The sequence below is a fragment of the Lissotriton helveticus genome, assembly GCF_964261635.1.
Source record: "Lissotriton helveticus chromosome 1_1 unlocalized genomic scaffold, aLisHel1.1 SUPER_1_unloc_11, whole genome shotgun sequence".
NCBI lineage: Eukaryota > Metazoa > Chordata > Amphibia > Caudata > Salamandridae > Lissotriton > Lissotriton helveticus.
Window position 1 is genome coordinate 1,732,755 of NW_027611650.1, and position 22,734 is coordinate 1,755,488.

General features: G+C 45.9%; 1 protein-coding gene across 1 annotated transcript in view; it reads right to left on the reverse strand.

The window, feature by feature from the left end:
* The window catches only part of LOC144805478 (uncharacterized), a 32,063-nt gene extending 9,698 nt beyond the window's left edge, over positions 1-22,365 (reverse strand). The window contains 1 exon segment of the mRNA XM_078672025.1: positions 20,617-22,365. Within this exon segment, the coding sequence (XP_078528151.1) occupies positions 20,617-22,365 (1,749 nt within the window).
* Positions 22,366-22,734: the final 369 nt, after the last annotated feature.

Consider the following 22,734-nt stretch of genomic DNA (forward strand, 5'->3'; position numbering starts at 1 on the left):
GAATAATAATTACTTTAACACCATGCGACAACCACAAGCCCGAATGACATCGGTCATGATGCATAAAATACCATGCTACAATCATTAAGATGGGGAAGATGAAAACTAGGGAGGAATTAATACAGACTATTTACATATTACAGTAAAAGACAACGCATGATTTCCCAGGATACTGCAATACAGAATATCAATGGAGAGTTTGAAGGGATTGCAGAATATAGTCGGGGATTTAGCAAAAGAGGACATAGTGAAAGAAATATCAGGAAGCTCCCGTAACAGCCCCATACTCCCGGTCTTGAAAAGGGGGGACACTAAGAAGAAAGGAGATCGGTAGTGGTTCATAGTTGACCTAGGAGAGATTAACAAGATAGTTGTACCCCAATTACCTGTCGTGCCTAATGTTGCTAATATACTATCTACGTTGCCCCCTGAAAAATCCTATTTTTCTGTGATCGATTTAAAGAATGCTTCTTTTTCTAGCTCCCTTATGCAGACGACTTACTGTTGCAGGAGAGGGTAAAGACACATGCGTAACAGATAGAGTCAGACTGTTGAATTTTTTAGCTACTCACAGTCGTAAGGCTTCCCCACACAAAATACAGTTTTTTCAAACTGAGGAGGTGTATCTGGGCCCCCTCTTGTGGCAAGACGAGTGGTGCCTGGAACCTACAAGAGTACAGCCCACCCTTGTGATACCTCAGCCCACCAACAAGCAGCAGGTGCATACCTTCTTGGGCATGGCCAGCTATTATGGATATTGGATACCTCATTTCTCAATCATTGCAAAACGTTTCTTAAGACTGATGAGAATAGACGTTCAGGAGCCCAGGAGCATGCTGCTAGTTTCCGGACTCTGAAGGACATATTATGTAGTGCACCGGCTTTGGGTTTGCCAGACTACGAAATCTACTTTCACCTGTTTGTACACGAAAAGAATGGTTGTGTGTTGTCCATCCTCACCCAACAGCAGGGTGATCACAAGCGCCCATGTGCCTATATTTTCTGCAGCACTAGACATGGAAGCTCAGGCCCTTCCACCGTGTCTAAGGGCAATCGCAGAAGCTGCAGTCTCCCTTCAACAAGTGGAGACTTTGGTTATGGGACATACTGTACATGTCTATGTACCTCACTCTGTGGAATTATTGTTGAATAGGACAAAGACGCAACATTTTAACAATGCTTGACTGACTCATGAATTGTGTCTGTAAGCCCACATGTAATTTTACACCATTGTAAGACTCCTAATCCTGATACTTTGTTGCCTCTATAAGTTTGGCTGAGTTCTGGGTCTCACAGTCCCCCACCTGCTAAACAAATTGTAAAAAAATTATACTGGGATTGGGTAGAGGCCAAGGACCTCAATAATATAAGTCGGGGACCTTTGACGAATAACTTTCTTGAACATAAACCCTCCAGAAAACTAGAACCATTCTTGGACTACATCCAGACCCCTGGAGATAGAACTTTGTTCCTGAAACTAAGATACGGTACCCTCCCCATTAAAATTTTTACGGAAGGGTGGAAGGTTAGGAGGGTGCATGACTTAAATTGCCCAGGTTGCTCATGTCTGGAAGAATGTCTTGGCCATTTTTTGTTCGCATGCAAAGCCTATAAGCAGGTTAGAGCAAAAGGGTTAAAACCTGTGTGTAGGGAGTTGGGAGTTAGGGATTATAGATCAGCTCTGCATATTATTTTAACTAACACTACCTCTATGTACATTGTTTATGGGGTCGCCAAGTACCTTGCCAGTGCTTGGTTCATCCAATCAAGGTTGTTATGCAATGTTTGATCAGACTTACACCAAGAGTGTAAACTTTGTGTAGACCTCCCTCTATTTTTTAACCTGTTTGTAGTGATGATTTTTAACTTTTAATGAAATTGTAGTAATACCTGGTGAATTGTCTCATGTATTTCTATGTCTGTACTTTTATGATATATTTATCGAATAAAGTATTACAATGCAATGGAAAACAAAAAGTTTTATGGTTTCGAGGAAAATAACAAAGGGCCCGATTCACAGAACTAACTTAAGACAAAATCCTAAACTTACTACCATTTTGGTATTCACAGAATGCACTTACTCATTTTGGTATTCACAGAAGGCACTTACTCATTTCGGTATTCACAAAAGTTAGGAATCCTACCTTTAGGACTCCTAGCCTGAGCTCGTCATCAGCGTCGACGTGGTTAACAGAATACACTTGTACAGATGATGAAGAACTTGATGGCCTTCAGATTACTGTTAAACAACTTGTTACATAATTTAAGGGAAAGGTGGACCTGGCAGTTCATAGATACAACTCTTTACTCGTATTCAAAGACTGGATGAGTCCATTGATTCTTACGCTACTGCTCTTAAAAGATTTCCGTCCTATATTCAATTCAGAGGTTTGTATATCTTTTGTCATATTAATCAGCAACTTAGTAAGCAAGATGTAATTATTCGATTTACCATACTGTAAGGGGAAATACATACACACTGAAAAGACGGTTAGTGAGGGTTTAGAACCAGTATAGTTACTAGCACCAAACACTGGGATGTAAAATGTACGAGGTGATTAAAATCTAATATAGATGTGATTTTAATATTCATTAACGACTTGAGTGTTAAAGGCTTAAAAAGTATGAGTATGCTTAGAGATTATTGTTTGTCATTTACAGATGGATCCCTGATGAAGATGGTTTAACCATCGAAATGCATTGGATTTGAATCAATGTTTGGATAAAATTTGAAAACAAATGAATTTAACACACAGAAACTTGTGGAATTCAATGAAATAAAATTGAACACAAGGACCATGACTAAGTACTTTATTTAAAAAACAAAGCTGAATGTTTATCAGCACCAAACCCAGTGCCTAGGGGGACAGTTATATACGGTTATATGACTGCTACCTTGATTCATTGACTACACTCCAGGCGGGGAGTGATACCCTGGTAGCACGGCTAAAAGACAAATAAATAAGTTGAACAAAAAGAGGCGGTGCACGTCCTTAGACTTTAAGTATTAAGTCATATTAATTGCCTCAGACATTTGTTATGGCAAAAGAATGGAATGTTCTCAGCAGGATGAAAAACAATTAGAATTGGAAGGGTCACATATGTCAGTAACAAAGATCAATGCTCAACGGGGAAATGCAAAGTAAATCTTTAACTCCTGATAACTAAGGATAGAAATTAAAGACATGTAACAACTGAACAAATGTATTATTGGTGTGGTTCTAGCACCCATATGTCAAATTTTCAAAATTGTCCTGCAATTGCACAAGAAGGCTGAACATTTAAAAAGGTGGGTCGTTTTGGCAAAGTCTGCAAGGGTGGTAAACACATACCTGTTATGTTATGTTATGTTATGTTAAATTTAGCTTATAAAGCGCACGTACGCCCGTAGGCTTCATGGCGCTGTAGGAAGTTTTCAGAGCATAACACAACAACAGGAGGACAACTTAGAACGTCTAAGGATAAGCTTCTCTAAAAAGGCAGGTCTTAAAGGCTAGTCTAAAGGCTAGAATATCCTTGTGTGACCTTAAAGAAGCTGGCAAGGAGTTCCAGAGGGAGGCAGAAAGAAAATGAAAAGAGCTGCCGCCCTGACGTTGTTTCCTAACAACCGGCACCATGAGCAAATTTTTGTGACCAGAGCGGAGGTTGCGGGAGGGGGTGTATCTGGCAAGCAGATTGATGATGAATTTGGGGCCTTTACTTTGTAATGCCCTAAAGATAATGCAGCCGGTTTTAAAAGCCACCCTCTGGGCTACCGGCAGCCAGTGCAGGTCTGCCAGGCCTGGCCTGATGGACTGCCATTTAGGAAGCCCACAGATCAGCCTGGCCGCCTGATTTTGAACCAGCTGCAGCCTCTTGAGCTGCCCGGCTGGAATGCCCAAATATAAACTATTCGAGTAGTCCAGCCTAGACAGCACAAGGGCGATGGTCACCTGTATCAGGGCAGAATGGGTTAGGAAATGGGCAATCTTTCTGATCTTACACAGCTGAAAGAAGCAAGCGGAAACCACTGACCCTACCTGACTTTTCAGGGAGAGGTCTTCACTAAAGGTGACTCCAAGGCTCTTAACTGTGCGGGATTTGGAGGGGGGGTTTCCCATCTCCGGAGGCCAAAATTGAGGTCCCCAGCTGAGTTCGCTCTTCCCAGGCAAGATCAATTCAGTCTTGCCTGGGTTAAATTTTAGGTGGTTAAGGCCCATCCATCTCTGGATATGAGCCATGACCTCCCTAAACTCAGTGACAGCATCCAGCGACCCCAGGGGGAAAACCAATTGCAGATCATCTGCGTAGTTAAAGATCCACACTTTGAATTTCCTCAAGGAGTACAAAAGGGGTCGCAAGTATAAATTAAATAAAAGGGGGGACAGGAATGAGCCTTGAGGGACCCCGCAATCGTTCTTAATTCTAGGGGCTGTGAAGGTGCCCAATCTCACTGCTTGAGTCCGGTCGGACAAAAATGATTCCACCCAGCTCAGGGCAGCACCTCTGAGGCCTGCCTGCTCGACACGGCCGACCAAAATAGTGTGGTCGACCGTGTCGAATGCAGCAGACAGGTCAAGAAGCACCAGTGCCTGGTGGACATCCCTGTCTGCGTTACACCGAAGTGTATTCTGGACTGCCAGGGTTACCGTCTCGGTCGAATGGCCTGGACGGAACCCAGCTTGATTTGGCTCCAGAAATCCAGTGGTTTCCACAAAGTTGGAAAGGCAATTGGAGACGTGAGCCTCCAATATCTTGGATAGGAACGGCAGCAGGGATATAGGACGATAATTTGATGAGTCCTGAGGGTCCAGACCTGGTTTTTTAATTAGAGGGATTAGCAGAGCGTGTTTAAAGCCTGTAGGTACCCTGCCCTGGGTCAGTGATTTATTTAGTAGGGGTAGAATACCCTGAGGGATAGTCTGACCGATTTCCGAGAAGATGTGGGGGGGGGGCAGATGTCGTTAGGGGATCCGGACTACCTGTATGAAGTGTCCAAGAAAAAAAGATCTTGCAGTGATGCAGAGGACTTGGACAGAAGAGTAGAGGAACTGGTTCTATCTGAGGAATGTACGAAAATTAATAGTGTATCTAACTAAAGTAAATATAGCGACCCTCTAGTTGTAGTAAAAATAGATGGTATTGATATGCCTCTGATTATATATTTGATTGCAATTATCACTGTTATTTCCATTACAAAGTTTATGGAATGTTGGTCCAGTAAAGGATTATTACCAGATGTCAGACTACTGCTTTTGAAGGAAGTAGAATTGACTTGGTGAGATATTTCTGGACTGACATTTCTTTTGAGAGTAAAACTATCGAAGGAAAGGAGTATGTAGCAGACAAAGGTATTAATGTTCTAGAGAGGTGGCATCAAGTGGATTTTGGCATGATCATTGGGTCTGGTCAGAAATATCCAGGGGCAGATTTACAAAAACTGGCGCATGCCTGCATATCAGCAGGGATGCGCCAGTTATTGTGCACCCAGCTCTGCCATCATGGATGCGCCGCATTTACAATGTGGCGCACCATGGGGCAAAAACGGCACAGATGCATGACGCATCTGTGCCGTAAAAGCGGCGCATTGCTGGAGTTGCGTCGCAAGCGCGACGCAGCTCCAGCAATGCTCTGGGGGTCCCTATCCTTAACATGCTGCGTCAATCCTTACGCCTGCTTCAGGCAGGCGCAGGGTTTTGACGCAGCATGGACCTAAGAGTGACTGAGTGAAATCTTGTAGATTTCACTCAGCTACTTTTAGGAGGCATTCCTGCACCGGCACGCCCCCCCTGCGCAGGAACGCCTACATGTGGTGCAGGGCTTTACAACGTGATGCATCCCAAGATGGCGGTACTGAATGAAAGCGCCAGTCCGTTTTCGGATATGATGCACCCGGGGCACAGCTTTGTCAAGTTTTCCGCAATGTGTTATTCACTTTCGGAACATCAACTAAGTTCGATAGTTTCATCAAACTCATATTTAGAAAATTTCCCCTGACCCAAAAAAGACAAGTCTGAATGAAGAACCTCCGTGATGTGGTTCAAATATATCATCTTCCCATAATACGACTCCATTCTTAGATGGCACTCTATATTCAGGACGGCGAAGGGGCTACCAGTATTGTGAGGGTAACCAGTCTAAAATGGCGACTCCTATTGATAGCGCTAGTCCGTCCTCTGTTGTAATGCATTCAAGGCTCAGCTGCGTCTAGTTCTATCGTGACGTGTATAAAATCGCGCCCTCTGTTGAGACCCATATTCGCCTCCGGCTCCACGTCGCCACGGGACGGAATGGATATGGACAAAAGCCCCCGCTGTCTGGAAGCGCCTTGATTCATCTTCTAACCAGGTAAACCGTGCACCTACTCGCCTCCCCCGCTCTTCTCTGAGTACCCAGCGTAACTCTACCTTATTAACTGACTTCGCTCCTTTTCTTTAGGGATCCATCATTTCCCTAATCAGTCTTCCGAGTGAGAAGGAGTATCGATTAAAGGATTGGTGGACAATATGGAACAATAAACATGCCAAGAATGGCCCTTCCAGTTACCTGTTGCTACCCAGACGCGGCCAACGTACCCCCACAATTATCAGGTCAGTGCATTAAGTCCTGCCATACTGATAAGCTTCTCGCAGATAGTGAATTCGTCTCTCGTTATCTACTTTAGAGAGGTATTTTTTTACCCGACAACCCTGTTCTCTCGAGTCTATTGCATGAAATATAGCACGTCTTAGATCCTTAATGTACTTAACCTCCCCCCACAGGGACGTGTCTCTGTGGCTTTTCTTGGAAGGAAGAGATAGCCGTGAACCACCTTTCCCTGCTTCCTCTTGACGACTAGACGTGGCCTGCATATATCAAGTATCATAAGGTGAGCATACTCACTTACCCCTTTTCAGTCCTGAAGACCCCAGACAAGTCCCCAGAGTCATAAACATCGTGCCCTCGAAACTATACTGCGAGCCTTACTGTCACCATCAGGGGTCCCGGGGCCCCAAAATTAGGAATATACATTACCCTTCACAACCGGATATCCGCCCAGGAATTAAGATCCGACTACCTAGATAGACCCATGGAGATCCTAGAACGATCAGATAACACCTGAGCACTGCTCTTTTTTATTTTGCAGTTCATGATTGCAACTCTTGACCCGTTGTTACAGGCAAACCAGAACCCCTGAGGAAGGAATTGTATCACTGTGTATCTTCTACGGTCACTAGAAGGTAGGGGATTGTCCGTACAATATATACTGCTAAATGTACCAAACTTTTTTTAATATAGATACACTGAACAGGAAGCCTTGCTACCCGCGACATCTGTAAAATAGGTATTTAGTCTCTAAAACTCTTTCCTTTCTTGGATTCTAACAGGAAAGGAAAATAGAACTTCCCTTCTATTGGTTAAGATCCTCCTTACCTACCCCATGTGAAAAATACGGGCCCTTCTAAACCTGATAACACTTTGAAGCCCCGTGGATTACAGGTAAACACCTCTTGTGCCACACATGTGTCTCCACCTATCCATGATAGATATATCTGAGGGATCTGAAAAATTACAAACAAAAAGATATGAAATTTCTGAAATCCCTCTTTTACATCTAAATATGACCCCTTTCTGACTATCTGGACGCTTCTTAACTTGGTTGTGTGGGTGACAGTATCCTCGATGCTGCCACCCCTGAGACCAACTTAACTGGAGAAACTACCGGAGGTGCAATTGTAAGAATCGAAATGAATGTACTAATAGATGTTCAAGAATGCATGACTGAATGAACCTGGATAGTTATATTTTCTGTCTTCACCAAGGCCTTTATCCCTTGTTTGGCCTCTAGTCCCCGATCATGGGGGGCTGTATCTTAGGAGCTATTACTGGTATTAGAGCCACAACATCTTATGTTTTCAAATGTATTATCTAAACTAATAAATTGTATGTAGAACAATCATGTTGATAAATATGTAGATAAAAATGTACGAAACCTTTTGCACAACCTAATACAAGAAAGTATGTTTAAATTTCAGCTTGTGTGTTCCCCTCCCCGGCTACATCCGTCTGCCCTGACGAAGGTGCCTTACACCGAAACGCGCGTCGGCGCTACCACCAAGGACGGCAATATTATTCCATCTAATTTGCCCTCCCACTATTGCACCCCTGTCCATGCAACCATAAGTCCACCTATTTGTTGCAGGCTTTGTGAAATTCACCTGGTTGAACGGTCTGAATGTGTATGAGTCTGAATGATCCCTTGAAGGTGTGAGTGTCTGTTGAATCCCCCTAAAGTGCCCCGGAGTACCTGGAACACTGAACTGTATGATGATGTTTCCCTCCTGACTTGATATGAAATATCACATTGACTGCGTTTTTATAAATATGTGCATAAAAATCAATAAAAAAATATGAGTTGAATCTCTGGCTCTGATACCTGGTAATGTTGCTCCTTCTTTAACAGAACTGGATCCCTTGGAGGACCATTGAGTATCCATTTTGGCAGGGTGCTTTTCTCTATTTCTGCATCTCCCAGATGCGTCACGTTGTAAGTACCCCGCACCATGGCGCAGGTTTTGCGCCGCGGCTGTGTCACAAAAGTGACGCAACAGCGGCGTAAATTAGGCACAAGGGGCTTGTAAATCTGCCCCCCATTTTCTCCAGTTGGCTCTGTTTTTAACCATGTATGGAGAGAAAGGTTTACAGATATTTTTAAAAATAAGGTGCTCAAAATCAAAAATGTTGCGCATACTATTAAGTAAAGTGTTTTTCTCGTCAAATATAAACTTTGTAATGTACCACATAGTGTATGACGTTAATTAACAAAACCTCCTGAGGAAATGCAAGATGATGGGGTTATTGAACCTGTTGATGGCATTCGTTGGCTTTTACCGATTATTGTTTTAGCAAAGAAAAAATCTGGTGACTTGCGTCTGTGTGTAGTTTTTAGGGTTTCTTAATAAATCTTGTGGGGCGTGGTTTCGAGCGTCAAGATGGCGGTAGCATTCTAAGAGTGCTCTGGACTACTCTATCATCCGTTCACACCCTACTACTCCTCCAATGAAGTCCACCTCGGCACAACACCCCAGATGAGGGGCCGCCCAGGTTTACTGTGTGCCTGGCCCCGAAAGATACCCCGGGCGAGACTCTAGACGCTGTCAGTACTGATCCCCACATAGAGATCTGAACTGCAGCAAAATGTTGACGGCATAGCCCAAGTCTGAAGGGCTTGCTGATTGCGGCTAGTGAGGCATAGTAAGCCTCTGCTCAAGGTGACTGCCAGGAGTCGTGGAGGCCCTATGGTCCAGTCGCACGTTGCTGACGGTGCCTGTAGCCCCATGGGCACTCTGGACACACGAAGTGCTGTGAGCATGCGCTCTGGTCGGACAGGATGGCGACTGGTAAGTGAGGGGTACAGGTCTAGCAGAAGATGTCCCCGATGTGGGGTGTGATGCCGGCGGGGACCACTAGACCACCCAGCGGTGCGGTGCGGTGGCAGCCCTCCCACTTCTATCTGTCCCTTGTTGGAGGAGGCAGGGAAGACCCTCAGCCTGTGGTCTGCAGGACATCTCTGAAGGCTGGCCGGCAGGACAACTCTGAAGGGCGGCTGGCAGAGGAGAGGCAAGGGACCCGACCGGGAGCATTGCTCGTAGGAGGCTGTGCACTTGCTGAGTTCTGTCTCCAAGTGGACCCAGCTTCCTTGTGGTCCAGCAAAAAGGCTACTGTAATGCTGTGCCACCTGCGATCGGCAGGAGGATGCATCCACACCTGGTTTCCCCTCTCTTCTGAGGAGAAGGCCCAGAGGGGATGGGTGGACCGACATGGGCGGCTCGGGGGGCTCTTGATCCGAGGCTGGAACTGGCCTGATGCCCCATCCACAAAGGGTGGAGTAGTCCCGCTAAGTGCCATGGGCTGGCGGACCCAGCTGCCTCCTGATCCAGTGTGGGATTATGATAACGCCATTTGGTCCCCAGTCGGTGGGACTGCGGGCCCGTGTAGGATTGGAGAGGCAGAGAGGCTGCCACCGAAGACATAGGATCCCCAGGTCGGAGCCTAAGACCTGCGGGTGTCAAAAGTCATTCCATAACAAAGGATCCGTGAGGCATTAAGCTCCTCATTGACTGAAGCTCGACACAGGAGTGTGCCCTCCCCCTCATCCTACACAGACCTGGCAGGACACAGATAGTATCAGGGGAGTGGGGTCCTAGGTGGAATGAGTGAGTTTTTCAGGACCCCGACTGAGCCAAGGTACAAACCACTGAGTGGAAGGGCGGTCTCATGTTGAGAGATCATGAGACTGGGTGATGATTGCAGCAATTAGCCGGGGTCCCTTACACCTCTTCTGAGTGCATGAAGTGCGATGTCTGTCTGACACCCTCTGGACTGGAGCCACTTCTCCCACGCATTCCACTCCCTAGGCTTATGGAGTTCAACATGTGTGACTGGTAATCTGACAAGGCGGCCACTGCGCAAGGAGGGGTCCGGGCCCATCTTAGCTCTCTGGGCCTGGAGGCCAGGTCTGCCGCCTCGGTGGAGGTTCTACCAGAGGGGTGCAGACAGAAGCGGCTGGCTCAAAGATCCAGGAGCCCTGCTACAACGAGCCTGTGACTTAGAGGAGGGTGAAGACTGGCCTTCTGCAGTCCCACCACTGGGGCCCTGGAGAATTGTGGGGATGCTCCGGAGGCCCTTCGGAGAGGGGTCCCCATTTGGTCCAAGAAGTTACCGTTTCGAGGGTCGGGCCCACGTTGCCTTAGCTCTGGTAGCATCACTACCCGAGTCAGATCGGCACAATCAGGGTCTGACAGAGGTACAAGACATTCTTGCCAGTCCAAAACAACCTTTGAGCAAGAATCAAAAGGCTCAAACACCCCATTGAGACGTCTCCAGCGTACAGACGTGGTCCCTCTGAGCCCCACCTTGAGGAAGCTCCTGATAGTGGTCTCCCAGGAGGTGGGGCGGGGGGCAGTATTGACAAGAGCGGCAAGGCCATCTACACTACCAAGGGCATTCTAGGATCAGGGAATATGGACAAGGATACACTCTCTAGATTCATACCTCCCCCCTGACACCATGCAGCCATGGGATAAAGACAGAGGGGTGAAGCCTCCGCCAACCCAGACCCGTGTGGAGCAGTATGCTATCAGTGGTCCCAGCCATGGAGAGACTGCATCAATTGCGGGCAACCACCTGGTGGGAGACCTAGCTACCATCCTGCAACCCATAAAAAACATCCCAGTAGTCAGTGAAGACTAGGATTGGGGAAGTTTGGGCAGAGTCCCGATTGCCAGAAGTTGAAGATGATGTTTCAACTTTAAAAGCGCAAGTCAAGCAGCTTCTATCCCACACAACTGACCTCCATAGGCAGGCCAAAGACGCTGAAAACCGATCACGTCAGAATAATCTCCGCCTGGTGGGCCTTCCTGAGGGGGCGGAACCTTTACAAATGCTCACTTTCATTGAGGACTGGATCAAATCATGGATGCCTCCAAGCACACTGTCAACTTGGTTTGTGGTGGAGCACGCCCATCGTGCGCTCGCACCCAGGCCACCACAGGGAGCCCCGCACCGGCCAATCATTGCTGAGATCCTAAATTTCAGGGATTGCGAAGTCATCCTGCAAGAGGCTCGCGCCTTGACCCGCTCTGTTCTACGAAGGTGCTAAACTAACGACCTTCCCGGACTATACAAAGCAAGTGCAGACCCGAAGGGTCTGAAATGTAAAGCAGAAGCAATGAGCCCTTAACCTGCCCTACAGACTCCTCTTTCCAACTCGCCTCAAAGTGATCTTTCAAAATAAGACTAATTTCTTCGATACTCCAGAGGCAGCATGGACCTGGGTAAGTGAGGAGTGCCCGATCCACCCAAGGATGGGTGCCCCTCCGCCTGGTCCTCAGACAGCGTCGCAAGCTGGCTCCTGCAGGTGGTGCACTCAGTCCCGGAAGGAGTGCAACACTCATAGAGTCAAGGCGAGGGGATCACCTGTATCCCAGGATCCGCCAAAATTCCTAGAGATCTTTGACAAGCAGGAAGGGGCACCCACAGAGAGCTCTCTTGACTCTTCACAGCCATGATCTGATGGTGCAGACCTTTCACGAAGCCCCCAAATCTAATTTCAAAGCACTACTGTCAACAACTTTGAACTAGAGGACCGAAAAGTGGAGCGGAGTCCAACACGATGTCCCCGCACTACGCTTTATAAGCTAGTTCTTTTTACATTCTAAGTGTTAGTTCATCGGGCGACAGATGGTTCCATTGGGGAAGTATAGGGGGGTTGGTTGGGTAGAGGCTGTTATCCCAGCTCTTGTTTGTATTGCTTAGTTTAGCTGAAATATTGTGAATAATGGTCATGATGCTTTCCCAGGCAGCCCACATAGTATGACTGAATGCACCCAGCTGCTCCCAGGGTCTAGTCACTCAGAGCCATAAGGTTACTCAGACCCTTTAAGAAAATGCTAAATAATGTTTAAAAAAAAAAAGTTTACTCAGACCCTTTGCCCCACACATTGCCACCTCGCCATAATGCCACAGCCTTACAGAGAGGGTGAACTGCTCAGAGTCCTCTCGTGGAACGCCAATGGACTCCTAGATAAAGTCAAATGAGCAGCGATCTTAAAGTATGCACGGAGGGTTACCCCGGATGTCCTTCTATTACAGGAGATGCACCTGATGGGGAATCGTTCCTTTTTAGCATGTCATGGATTTGACAGGATCTGGCACTTGGAATTCTCTAAGGGGGCCTGAGGAACGGCGATCTTTCTGCAAACCTCCCTCTCCTTCACACAGGTTCAAACAACCAGTGATCCTCATGGCCAGTTTGAAACCCTTACAGTTACCCTAGGGAAAGCCACTGCTAATCTGATGTCGCTCTAAATCCTTCCGGCAAACCTGGAACCCACCCCCCAAGTCATCCTAGATGTAATATCCTCCCTCCCCCAGGGTCTTAGAGTAATTGAGGGGCTTTAATGCTGTCCTAGAACCTGCTAAAGATGCCACGGGGACACCATCTTCCCATAGAAAGCTGGGCGCTAAACAACTTGTCAATTAGGCATCCAAACTGGGCCGCTGCGACGTCTGGGGTACATGGAACCTTAGAACACTCCAGTATACACATTCATTTGCTGCAAATCATACCCATTTCCAAATTGACCTCATCTTCATGCTTGCCCCTGACTGCAGGACAGTCACTGATGCTCAAATCCTAGCACAAGGCATATCAGATCACTCCCCACTCCTCCTCAAGCTAGGGGGCCCCACAGGCGCTCCACGTTCTGTATGGAGGCTGAATGCCTGGTTCCTTCAAGACCTAGGGCCTCATTTATGAAAAGTGGTGCATCGCTGCGTGAAAACAGAGATGCTTCACTTTTCACTGCACCCTCCTTGCGACACCAATGATGCTTCATATTTACAGTATGACGCATCATGTCGCAAGGAGTTACAGATACGTCACTATTTCTGACGTATCTGTAAGCGCAAAAGTCGCGCATTGCTGGGGTGTGTCACAAAAGTGACGCAACTCCAGCAATGCGTCCTTTCACATGGGGAAAGCCCCATGTGAAAGGGCCTGCGTCAGTCTTACGCCTGCTGTGAGACAGGCACAAGATGTTGACGCAACAGCATCCTAAAAGTGACGCAGTGAAATCTCATAGATTTCACTGCGTCACTATTAAGAGGCTTTTTGCGGGAGAGCGCCCCCTTTGCATACATTACACCTGACGCAGGTATAATGTAGCGCAGGGGTTTACAAAGTGACGCATCTGCTTAGATGCGTCACTTTGTAAATAGTGCGCAACAGGAGACATGTTTTACGCCGCCGATGTGTCACAAAAAGTGACGCATCGGAAGCGCAAAACTGACGCAAGGCCTCATAAATGAGGTCCCAGGAGTTTAAGAGGATGATTGAGAGTAAACTTAAACAATACTTTCACACCAATGAGGGAACAGTGCAATCTCAGGTCACGTTATGGGAGGCGGATAAGGCTACAATCTGAGGGTACGCTAAAGGGTTCCTTAAAAATGGCTAGTTCAAGATCGCCATCTCTCCCAGTTAGAGGCCCGGGCCCTCCATCCAGAACAGGCTGTGGCTATGGCAGGTGAAGAGGCGGAACGCCGACAGCTCGACTTGGTAAGGGAAGAGATTAAGCCCTTGAATCTGCTAAAATGTTATGGAGGTCCTCGACTGCCTGGGTTTACGGCTGGGGAGACAGGAATGGTAAGCAGCTTCACTGGCTTTCTTCCCACCACTGGCCAACCAGATAGCTCCAGGAATTTGAGATACTCAAGGTCACATTTTTTACATCCCGCTGCAATTGCACAAACTATGCAGAGCTCTACTAAGCAGACCACTTGCAGACACTAGTTTCTAGCTCTCTCTTTCTGCAGGGTATCCCCCTTCAAAGGCCCTCAGAGGGGGAATTCCAGGCCTTGGATGACTCCATCACACGCGAAGAAATTGGTGAGGTGAGCTCATCAATCGCTACTCGTAAGACTACCGGTCTGGATGGTCTCCCAGCGGAGTACTATGCGACATTCCGAGAAACCCTGATCCACGACTCCACGCCCTATTTGAGGAGGTTCTGGAGAGAGGCGCCTTTCCTTGCGAAACTGACATGGCCACGGTCGTGGTTATATCTAAAACAGATCACCCTTAACCTCATGCTCTAATTATTGCCTGATCTCGCTTATAAATACTGAGATTAAAATGTATGCAACCATTCTCGCTACCCGTCTTTAGACACGGCCCTCATTAACGGGGCACTCTCAGAGATATTTCCTATCAGGAGAGGAACCCGGCAGGTGTGCCCTCTCTCTCCCCTCTTCTTCACTCTATCAATTGAGCCCTTTGCTGGTCTTATTCGGGCGGACGAGCAGATACAGGGTTGGCACTGGCAGGGCCTGCATGAAGACCAAATCGCTTTGTATGTGGATGATGTCCTGCTCTTCCTTTCCGACCCAGCGCACTCCGGCCCGAGATGCCTCCAGATCTTTCAATCCTTCGAAGGAGTGGCGGGCTTACGCATTAACCTGATCGAGTCAACCTTGGTGCCCCTTCACGTTCCATGACAATGTGTAGATTGACAAATCTACAGCGACTCTCCTTCAACTATCTCAGTATCTGGGTGGCGCTTCACCCGGAGTTGACCTGGTCCCTTAATGTCCACCCATTGCTCAAACGTACTAAGGACAACGTCCGTCGATGGCAATCTCTTCCCCTCACCCCTTCGGTAGGATCGCTCTATTCAAAAAGATGGTGCTCCCCTGCCTCTTATATGTGATCCAAACCTCCCACTCCATCTTCCCCGTAGTTGGTTCAGCGGGCTAGATGGTATGATCACAACCTTCCTCTGGGTGGTTTGAGGTCACAGCTGGCCTTTATGCATTGTCAGAGGGCCCATATGATGAATGGATGGGGATGACGAACCCTGTCTTGTACTATTTAGCCACCCGCCTTCTGGTGATCCACGGCTGGTTCAACGGCGGATGGTCTGGTCCGACCTACCGGCTGGAATTAGAGCGCCTCAGATTTCCCCGGATCCAAGCCATGCTCCATGGGGCCCCGGTTCCTCATCCTTTATCGGCAGTAAGTCGAACGGCCTTTCTGGTGTGGTGTTCAGCGCTGCAGCACACTCACTGGGAGGCCAAAATCACATTACAGACGCCCCTCCGGCATGGTACTTGGCTGAAAGGAGTTGGGACTTTGGCGGGATTACGGAAATGGGACTCAATAGGAATCACTCACTTAGGGGATGTATGGAAGGGGGGACACCTGTACTCCTTCCATGACCTGCAGCAAGCATACTCCCTACACTCTACTCAGTACCTCCAACACACCATTGCTCTTCACATTCCTCACAATACTGCAATACCAGAGTTCAGTCCGTTGGAAGCCAAGCTACTCATGGGCAACCTGGGGAAAGGGGGGAGTGTCTCAAATCTACTAGTCTCTGATAAACAACTCCCCATCCACCCTAGACTCCCTCAAGACTCACTGGGAACATTGGCTTGGGCCCCTGGAGGAGAAGGATTGGAGAAATGTATTGACGGCCCCTAGGACACTAACCATATCAGGCTTCGTCTAACTCAAATGTACTATCTCCACTGCGCATACCTCACCCCTGTTCTACTGCACCGAGTGGGCTTACTCCTGACCCCAAGATGCCACCGTTGTGAGGCGAACCCGTGGACCTCTATCACATGGTCTGGTCCTGTGCCTCCCTCTCCAAGTACTGGGTTTCGATAGTAGCCGTACTGAGTGAGGCGCTGGGCTGGACGATCCCCCTTAGTCCTCCTTCCCTTCTCCTAGGGGTGATGGAGGGGATGGACGTCTCCCGAAGCATATAAACTGTTCCAAGGGAAGGCCATCACTGGCCAAAAGCGACACCGCAGCTGCCTGGAAGGACTCTTCTTCTCCATCCATTGTGAATTGGCGTAAAGGAGTAGACTGGAGCGCCATCCAAGAAAAATCAGTGTACGAGGCAAGGGGCTGCCCGGCCAAATACAAACGCATATGAGGCAAATGGTTGGGCTTGTTGAACTGACGGTACACCGGCGAGGGTTGGAGGTCCTGAGGTGTAATATGGGTTCAATCCGAGTATATGCCTTGTGGGGGACAATTCTGGTAATGTGATTAATTGTAAATGTAAATGTAAATGCCAGCATTTGTAAAGCGCACAGCTACCTCCAACGGAAGTGTCCCGGCGCTGTCCGTCTATCGCTATGGAACCCATCCTGGCTTTCCCTGTGAGGTGTCCACTCCTGGGCACCGCCAAGGTGGAGGCCAGGCATCCAAGCGCTGTTGGGGCCGTTGTGGAGATTAAGCAGGCTATTGCCCAGAGTCGCAGAGTGGGACTCCATGATTGGAATAGGCACCGAGGCGAGAATTATCAGGTCCGAGGAAATTGAATCCAAGAGCCGCCGAGGCGGGAATCGAACCCTGGTCCCGGGCTAGACCTCTGCATCAGGGTCTGCCGCTCTAACCATTGAGCCACACTTCTCCAATTGTATCGTATGTCGCAGTGAGGCACTGTTCTACGTTGTTGCTTACAAAACCAATACAATGTATTATTAAAAAGAAATCCATCTGGATTGAAAATTATCCTACACCATGTATTGAAGATCTTATCATGGCTGTTGGTCAGTCCAAATGGTTTACGAAATTATATCTTAGCGCGGGTTACCATCAAGGGGTCTTGGATGAACAATCATGTCATCTCACTTCTTTCGTCAAACCTTATGGAATGTTTCAGTTCTGCTGCATGCCACTTGGACTGCCCTCTGTTTTTCAGATGGTTATGTCTCGGATGTTTGCTGAAATAATCATGTATTTGTTTTTCAGGATGGTCTTCTAATTCATACATATACAATTGAGACATGTGATAGAGCTGTGGATCGTGCTTTATCTGTTTTGCAAATGGGGTCACATAAAGAGGACAAATGCACATTTTGTGTGAATAAGATCACATATCCGGGTCATGTGCTGTCAGGTGAAGGTGTAGAACGTAAACCCAGTTCTGTTGATGGCATTGTCTGTGCACCTTATCCTAGTGACAAAGAGCTGTGACATTCATTTATTGGACTATGCGTGTTTTTCTTCAAATACATTAAGAATTGTTCAGAGCTTATGGAATTCTTTAAGGTATTGTTAAAACAGGGAGCGGAATTTGCATGAACATCAACATGTCAGGAGAATTTTGAATTAATTAAGAGATGCCTAGAGGAAGCCGCAGCGCTTCAAGCATACGATGAAAGGTGTGAAACGTTACTAACAAGTGATGTCAGTGCCTATGGTACAGGTGCTGTGTTGTCACAAGCAGATGGAGGAAAAGAAATCACCATTGGTTTTGCTTCAAGGAGAATGAGAGACATGGAGGCAAGATATTCAGTAATAAAGAAAGAAATGTCGGGTTGTGTGCGGGGCATATAAAGGTCAAACCATACTTATGAGGAAGGAGGTTTTACTTAAGAACTGACCACGAGCCCCTGGGAGATATTACTTAGGGAAATAAGAAAATCACAAAGAGATTACAAAATGGGAGTGAATATTCACTTAAGATTTATTTTAGAATTAATGTATATTCCATGAAACCAACACATCTAAAGTACAGAAGAATACATCAATGTCAAAAATGTATTTAGGGAAATAACATAAAAAAATAACTACACAAAAATTTTACAAAAAAAGAAATAACTACACGATTGGCCTGACTAGCAACAAAAATTCAAGAATTTCATTGCACGGTTATTCTTATTGCGAAGGAAAAAACGTAAGAGCAGATTTTTTGCCAAGATACCATTTCATTGAAGAGTCAAGCGAGAAGGAGGTTCAGGATGAGGTTGAGGAATGTATCATTGCTAGTGTGGAAGATTGTTTCATTTTTTCTGACATGGATGCATGGTGTGATGCTCTCAGAGGAGACGTTTTATTGATTTGTTGTGAAATTGGTGACCACAGGTTGGGTGAAATAGAAGTCAGTTGAAAATATGTAGCAACCTTAATGTAATGTGGCAAATGAATTATCTACAGAGAATACTTTGTTGATAGGAGGAGAGAAGTTGATTCCTCCTGATTGCTTTAACCCCATGCGCGCTGCGGGTTTTCCCGCTGTGCGCTGACTTTTGCAAAAAGCTGCGGTTCATGACGAGCTCAGCTCGTCATGACCGTACGACAGGCGTGACTCATGAGCGTGGAAGGGGTTAAACAAAGAAGTTTAGAAACTGCCCACTCATGTCATCTGGGAGTGCCGCCACTAAATGTAGGATAAAGCATGATTTTTGATGGCCTGGTTTGGATCGTAAAATGGAAGCACCGGTGAGAGGGTGTGTGCAATGTAGTTGAAGTGATAAATGTTTGCACTCCTGTTTGAGGTGCGTAATTGCCATGTTCACACAGGACTTGGCATTCCCCCCTCAGTTTTAATACTTACATGATTGTCTTGCAATTATAGTTTACACCGTGAAATCTTGATTTTCAAATTGTGATGAACTCAGCGCGCTAGCCGTCCATCTGGACATGGTAGTAGGGGGCCAGATCTACTACATTTATTTCGATCAGCGAGGATGAGTAAGTGGTGGTCAACAGACTGAAATCCTCTGGCTGTGAGTGTCTGTAGTTTCCAATTGAAGTTTTGTTGACCAATAGTGTTTCATCAGGCCCCTCAGACCTCCCGATGAAAATGCGAGTGATTATTCACTTAAGATTTATTTTAGAATGAATGTATATTCCATGAAACCAACACATCTATAGTTCAGAAGAATACATCAATGTCAAAAATGTATTTTAACATTAACTAATTAATTCATAAACACTGGTAGGAAACAAGGAGCTGCTGCATCAAAAGCACAATGTAATCCGAAGTGTAAATATCATTATATGTTTGTTAAACATTCAAAGGTACACAGGCTAACTACAAGGATTCCATAGTCTTTCACGCCAATGATTAAACGAAAGCTGCAGAGATATGTCCCAGAGCATCCTATTACTTGCAAGTAACCCAAGTTACTGCTTCCCCCTAAAAGTGATTTGTGAGTTTAGCGTTTGTAGAGTAATAGTGTTATTCCTTCCTTCTTTAAGGTAAGGTTTATAGAAATATGAACTGGCGGAACACCAGAGACAGCTCGGTATGACTGACTCCGCCTTTCTTGCATTTATGTTTTGTAAAATAAAATAAAATAACAGAACTCTTCTTTGAAGGGACAAATGAGTGAACGGCATGTACTAAATAAGTAGTTGTTTGTATTATTTAGTGTAGAGAACAACCACTATGCTCATATCTACTTTTATTCTAGGATATTTTTGGACAAATGTTGCTTGCTTATTTTGCATGTTGCGTGTCAGCTTGTCTTGGCTCTTCTAATGCTTGTCACTCCCCCGGAGTAAAGCCTCTTTGCCATCCTTCTGATTGGGTGACTTGTATAGTTTCACTGCTCACTCTTAACCCCTTCCATGCTACCGTCGGCCATTGGCCGACGGCAGCACTGTCTCGCCTGTTTTGAGGAAGTGCCGCACTTCTGCAAAATCGCGGCCGCATGGAAGGTGTTAACAACAGCGTTTGTTTTTTGGTTGAACAAACCATGGGAGTGCATATGTTTTGGGGTTATGTATTTACGGGTTTTATCACTAATCCCTAAATCTTGCTGAAAATACTCCTGTCAAACCAAGCATTGTTCATTCTGTTGCTTTTACCAGTCGTGTGATCTGGTGTGCTTGGATGTTGTGCTTTATAACTCTGTTTCACTCAATAAAAACTAACCTTTCTTTTCTATTAGTCCACACTATGCTCGTCTCCCAAAGTGTTTCCTGGTGCTTCATGTTTCTTCCTACCTGTAGAGAAATGAACAATCGCTGACAATAAACACTTTCAGAATTCTACAAGTATCTATGTTTTTCTTCTTTCCTGCTAGCCGGGTCTTCTATCATCTACTTTACATCATCTGGTATTTGAATGTTCCAAATAATTATAATGTTATAATTTTCTGTAATTCATTAATCTCCCAATAACTGCACTTGTTTGCTCCTTTGTATTTCCACAGATGCATCAGTATCATTGTTAATGTACTTAAAATCTTGATGAATTCCCTGTACCTCGAGGATTATTTGCATGTGTGATCAATGAAGGTGTGTTTTTGCTTATGGCGGTGTAGGATTGATAATCGACTAAAGGCCTTCATGCATTCAGTGCACTTGTATGGCTTTTCCCCCGTGTGCGTTCTCTGATGCATCCTCGAGGATTATTTCAACGTGTGATCAATGACGGTGTGTTTTTGCTTATGGCGGTGTAGAATTGATAATCGACTAAAGGCCTTCACGCATTCAGTGCACTTGTATGGCTTTTCCCCCGTGTGCGTTGTCTGATGCATCCTTAGGTTCGAGGAGTTACTAAAACTACTTCCGCATTCACTGCAATGATAAGGTTTTTCCCCTGTGTGTGTTCGCTGATGACTTTGCAGCATTGATAACTGAGTAAAACTCTTCACACATTCACTGCACTTGAATGGTTTTTCCCCGGTGTGAATCCGCAGGTGAATCCTTAATGCTGAAGAGTCATGAAAACTACTTCCACATTCGCTGCAATGATAAGGTTTTTCCCCTGTGTGTGTTCGCAGATGGCTTTGTAGGTATGATAATTGACTAAAGCACTTTGCACATTCACTGCACTTGAATGTTTTTTCTCCTGTGTGTGTTCGCTGATGTGTTTGAAGGTGTGATAACTGACTAAAGCTCTTGACACATTCACTGCACTTGAATGGCTTTTCCCTTGGGTGTATTTGCTGATGTCTTTGGAGGTTTGATAAATGACTAAAGCACTTTGCACATTCACTGCACTTGAATGGTTTTTCTCCTGTGTGTGTTCGCTGATGACATTTTAGGTATGATAACCTACTAAAGCTCTTCCCACATTCACTGCACTTGAATGGTTTTTCCCCCGTGTGTGTTCGCTGATGACTTTGAAGGTGTGATAACTGACTAAAGCACTTCACACATTCACTGCACTTGAATGGTTTTTCCCCCGTGTGTGTTCGCTGATGACTTTGCAGCATTGATAACTGAGTAAAACTCTTCACACATTCACTGCACTTGAATGGTTTTTCCCCGGTGTGAATCCGCAGGTGAATCCTTAATGCTGAAGAGTCATGAAAACTACTTCCACATTCGCTGCAATGATAAGGTTTTTCCCCTATGTGTGTTCGCAGATGGCTTTGTAGGTATGATAATTGACTAAAGCACTTTGCACATTCACTGCACTTGAATGGTTTTTCTCCTGTGTGTGTTCGCTGATGTGTTTGAAGGTGTGATAACTGACTAAAGCTCTTGACACATTCACTGCACTTGAATGGCTTTTCCCTTGGGTGTATTTGCTGATGTCTTTGGAGGTTTGATAAATGACTAAAGCACTTTGCACATTCACTGCACTTGAATGTTTTTTCTCCTGTGTGTGTTCGCTGATGACATTTTAGGTATGATAACCTACTAAAGCTCTTCCCACATTCACTGCACTTGAATGGTTTTTCCCCCGTGTGTGTTCGCTGATGCCTTTGAAGGCTTGATAAGTGACTAAAGCACTTCCCACATTCACTGCACTTGAATGGTTTTTCCCCCGTGTGTGTTCGCTGATGCCTTTGAAGGCTTGATAAGTGACTAAAGCATTTCCCACATTCACTGCACTTGAATGGTTTTTCCCCCGTGTGTGTTCGCTGATGGCTTTGAAGGCTTGATAAGTGACTAAAGCTCTTCCCACATTCATTGCACTTGAATGGTTTTTCTCCTGTGTAGGTTTGCTGATGAAGCTTGAGTAGTGATGACAAACTAAAGCTCTTGCTGTATGTGCGTGATTCTTCTTTCTTGGATAGTGTCTGCGGGTCGGGTATATATTTGTCTACATCCCATGACTGCATTTCCTGATGGGCCGACATGGCTGATAAAGCACTTGTGTTTTCCTCACACACTTTATATGTGTGCAGTATTTTCCATGTTTGTTCTGTTTTAACAATAAAATGCGATAGCCACCAAATATTTGCCACACTCCTAATAAGTAGAAGGTGTCTTTGTAGGCGATTGTGCCTTTAGATTGGATTATGGCTATGCTTGCTTGCGGGTAAAGATGTATCTTCCTTCTGGCCGGTGCAAATAGGGACAGTCTGTTGTATTTCAGATAGAAGAACTCCTCTTTCCTTTACCCGTCAGTTGTTTGGCTCCGCTCTGTTGTGCTTTTCTCTGGTTACTGTGGTTTGGCCAGAAAGAGATTACAATACACCTAGAGCACGGAATGATGGCTTGTCAAC